This window comes from Coffea arabica, chromosome 3e (genome assembly GCF_036785885.1).
Source record: "Coffea arabica cultivar ET-39 chromosome 3e, Coffea Arabica ET-39 HiFi, whole genome shotgun sequence".
In the NCBI taxonomy this organism is placed as follows: Eukaryota; Viridiplantae; Streptophyta; class Magnoliopsida; order Gentianales; family Rubiaceae; genus Coffea; species Coffea arabica.
In genome coordinates this window covers 12,701,579-12,705,478 of record NC_092315.1, presented here as the reverse complement: position 1 = coordinate 12,705,478, position 3,900 = coordinate 12,701,579, and the positions used below count along the sequence as shown (strand labels likewise).

Here is a 3,900-nt window from a genome sequence, read left to right as displayed (position 1 = left end):
GTCGGATGAGGGTGCAAGACCCACCATTTCGAAGCCAAAAGACAGGGCTACAACAATGTAGAAGGACACTTTTCCAAATCCTAGCACAACTAGGTCAAATATGCAAAATACCAAACCAGAACCTTAATTGCAGGTTTACAAATTACACTATGCTGTAATTAGTCCAACTCAGTCTGTACAAGTCCAAATTCATTGATTCCAAAGGCAGGCGGTAGCTAAGACATCAAGATACATTTCATCAGAAGACCTCAACAACCAAATCGAAAGCAATTCCAGTCAAAATAGCCGATTACAGGCGCAGTTCGGCCATCCTGATGAACCCAGAACAGCAATAGTAATTTCGGCTTAACTCATTCTACACTACTCCGATTGACCTGAAATTTTGTAGGAACCTCTAACACATCAATACCTACAACTTTAATGTTTTAAGCCAAGGCCAATTCGGCCTCTAACCATGAGATACAAAACCGGACAGAATTGGGGATATAAAATCCTAACTTTCTCAAATTCCTTCCAAACCCAAAATTGCTTGCAATTACCAATCATGTACACCTACTAGAGTCATTACCCTGCATTACCAACCATCATAGATAACCACAGCATCATGATCACATTAAACCAGAAAATACACCATTAAATTGAAAACTTCATCAATTTATCTCAAACCAAGAAATAAACCACAAATTTCAGCACTTTAGCTACCACTAAGCACAACTTAAGCTTCATTAGGTGTAGGAGGAAGTTCAATCACCACTTACCTAGAACACAAGAGAGGGAGAGTTGTAGGACACCTTAGCTTCCTTGGACACTTCCACAAAACACTTACTAGCACCAAATGGAGGGATTTTATGGAGTAGAAACAAATTTAAGCACTTGGTTTGGATGATTTGCACTAGATGGAAGCTTGAAAATTGGAGAAGTTTTCTTTCTTTTCCTAGAGAGAGAGCCGGCCAAGAAGTTGAAGACAAGAATGAATTTTGTGTGATTTTTGAGATATTTAAGCAATTGGTCAAAAAGTCAAGAAAATGAATAGTTGTCCTACAAGTGCCACCACTCACCAAGTGACACTTGTCACTACATTTAAAGCATTTCTATCCTTTAAGTTTCTCTCACATCAATCACATCTCATCCTCTACTTTTCTCTTAACACCCGATAAATTTCAACCAGTATCCGAAACTCAACCTAATTGGCCGAAATTTTCCGAACTTTTCGCACTAGTGGGTCCCACGTCCAAAATACGCTCTTAGTTTCTCAAAATCTATTCGATACTAGAAAAATCATCTAAAAACTATATTTACTCATAAAATTTATCTAGAAAATTTTTCGGATACAGAAAGTGCAGAAAACAAGCCATGAAAAATGCGGAAACCGAGAAAATGCAAATTACGGGTTCTCACAAAAAACAAGTTTGTAAATATCACTTATTCTCAGCAACAAAAGCTAAATATATTATATAATTAGCAAGTTAAACAAGTTAAGACTCTTATATTGTTGAGATAGTCAAGTATATCATCTCAAATATAAATATTTGATGAAAGATGATTATATATTCCTCTATTACTTTTAGTTTTAATGGACAAAATTATAAGTATATCCTTACACATGAATTGGATCAGGTATCTGCGATTTTCAAAGCCTTGTTAATTCTGCTAGGGGTGGCAATCATGTTGGGTTCGGGTTGGCGGGTCGGGTCGGGTCGGGAATAACAAAAAACCCGCTGACCCGAACCTGATCCACCAACCCGAAACGAGTCAGGATACCTGACACGAACTCGAAAATTTCGGGTTGGCGGGTTGACCCGAAACTTAATTTTAATTTATTAATTTATCACTGTAATTTCTAATAAAATCAATTTCTTACAAAATTAATTACATCATCAAGTAATAAAAATTTAAATAAATAATTTCAAACAAAATCTAAAATAAATTAAACACCGTAAAAGTGTTTTATCCCAAATCAAATATAAAATAAATTAAAATAGCATAAAAGTAAACAATAATATAATATATTATTTGTCCAAATATAATAATTTTAACTTCACACAAGTTAAATAAATTCATTTAGGATTAAGTAATTAATGATTTAGTGCCTTTGAAAAAAAAGAATGATTTAGTTTAGTTAGATCAAATAATTTTTATGCGTATTAAATTATTTTTAATTTGTAAACGGGTCATATCGGGTCATATCAGGTCACCACGGGTTGACCCGAAATCAACCTGTTTTCTTTTCGGGTTCATCGGGTTCGACCCAATTCTGACCCGAACCTCCCAAACCTTAACCCAAACCCATTAATTTTGTGTTAGATTCGTGTCGTGTTTTCGGGTCGTGTCAGGAATTGCCACCCCTAAATCCTGCTACCCGAACTACACATATTAAAACCGATTCAAGTATTCCAAATTTGCGGTTCAGATCGAATCAATATTTACGATTTTTTGGGTTTCTCTGATCAAAATAAACAGCCTGTGTTACATAAACTTGCAAATCTTTATTGCTTACAATCAAACAAAAATTTATTCCTATCATACCATACAACCCAACAGACAACGGGAAAAAGAGGAAACCAAAGAACATTAAAGCGGTAAGCAGTTGAGAATTTTTTACAACCAAAATTTAGCCAACTAATGAAATCTAATTGAGCCACCCAAAGAAGGGGAATTGATAGGAAAAGATGTAGATGTAGCCATCCAAAGACATGGGGCTTTAGGACGCTCCTAATTATGTGTTTAGATTCCTTGCCCGCAAAAAACGCAGAAGTTCTCTCGAGGCCATCGATCCTTTCAATTTTTACCTCAATCTTCCACAAAAGCACCAAAGAAAGCCAAACCATACAGATGACGAATTACGATCTCAAAGAAAAACTGCTACGTGCCGTGGCACTCCCTGATGACATATCATCAAGAAAAAATACAGCACTAATTAGTTGTTTGTTCATCAATTTCATTAACAAAAGCAAAAAAAAAAAAAGGAGCATTTAATTAGTTGTTTGTTCATCAATTTCAATGTGCTCGTGCACGCAGTATAGGCAACTGAAGTACAAAAAAGCTACCAAAATGTAAATATAAATTAAACTCCTTTAAATGAAAAAAACATGATTATTTCTACAGGCCAATTAATGGTAATGACAAAAAAAAATTACCTGATATTGCAGCAGCTGATGCCCTTCAATATTTTCCATAAATGGTCTTCAGATTCTCATTTCCATTATATTTCTGTGCTTCTTCAATTTCCCATACTAAAGATTTGACGCCATCTCCACAAAAACTCACATTAATTGTTTCAAGAGTAGATATACGCCCTATACAAGCAGGCATTATTTCCAAATTAGAAATTTTGTGGAGTTTTAATTGCTGAAGGTACGGGAAGTAATCATCACTGTCAGGGTCTGTCTCTATCCACTCAACAATCGCTACATATTCCAAAGTCAAGACCCTGAGTTTAGGGAATCCTCCTTCCATCAGTTCCCATTTTTGGCCCTCCATTGACTGGACTCTTAATTTGAGGACTTCAAGATTGGGTAGTTGTTCAATCAATGGCATTTTTCTACAGGGAAGACCCAGAGCTAGGGGTGGGCACGGGTCGGGTACCCGCCCCTAACAAGATATGGCTGACCTGATTCTAAAATATCGAATCAGCCATTTTGCGATCCTAACCCGCTCCTAATGTTTTCGGGTATCCGAAAAAAGGGACGGGTCATAGGGTACCCGTCCCTAAAAAAAAAAAACTATTTTCCAATAAAAAAATTTTTTTCACTTATATCCAGGAACGCAGCTCCAAAATTGCATTCTCCCGCTCCTAATGTTTTCGGGTACCCGAAAAAAGGGACGGGTCATAGGGTACCCGTCCCTAAAAAAAAAAACTATTTTCCAATAAAAAAAAAATTTTCACTTATATCCAGGAAC

At 36.1% G+C, this 3,900-nt stretch overlaps 1 protein-coding gene across 1 annotated transcript; it reads right to left on the bottom strand.

Annotated features, from left to right (window-relative positions):
- Positions 1 to 3,162: 3,162 nt before the first annotated feature.
- Positions 3,163 to 3,537, bottom strand: LOC140038389 (putative late blight resistance protein homolog R1A-3). Its single transcript, XM_072083729.1, has one exon. It carries the CDS (start codon positions 3,535 to 3,537, stop codon positions 3,163 to 3,165), a length of 375 nt encoding a protein of 124 aa, XP_071939830.1.
- Positions 3,538 to 3,900: the final 363 nt, after the last annotated feature.

Excerpts from the sequence above, each read along its gene's own strand:
- LOC140038389 (XM_072083729.1), bottom strand. The coding sequence starts at position 3,537 with ATGCCATTGATTGAACAACTACCCAATCTTGAAGTCCTCAAATTAAGA.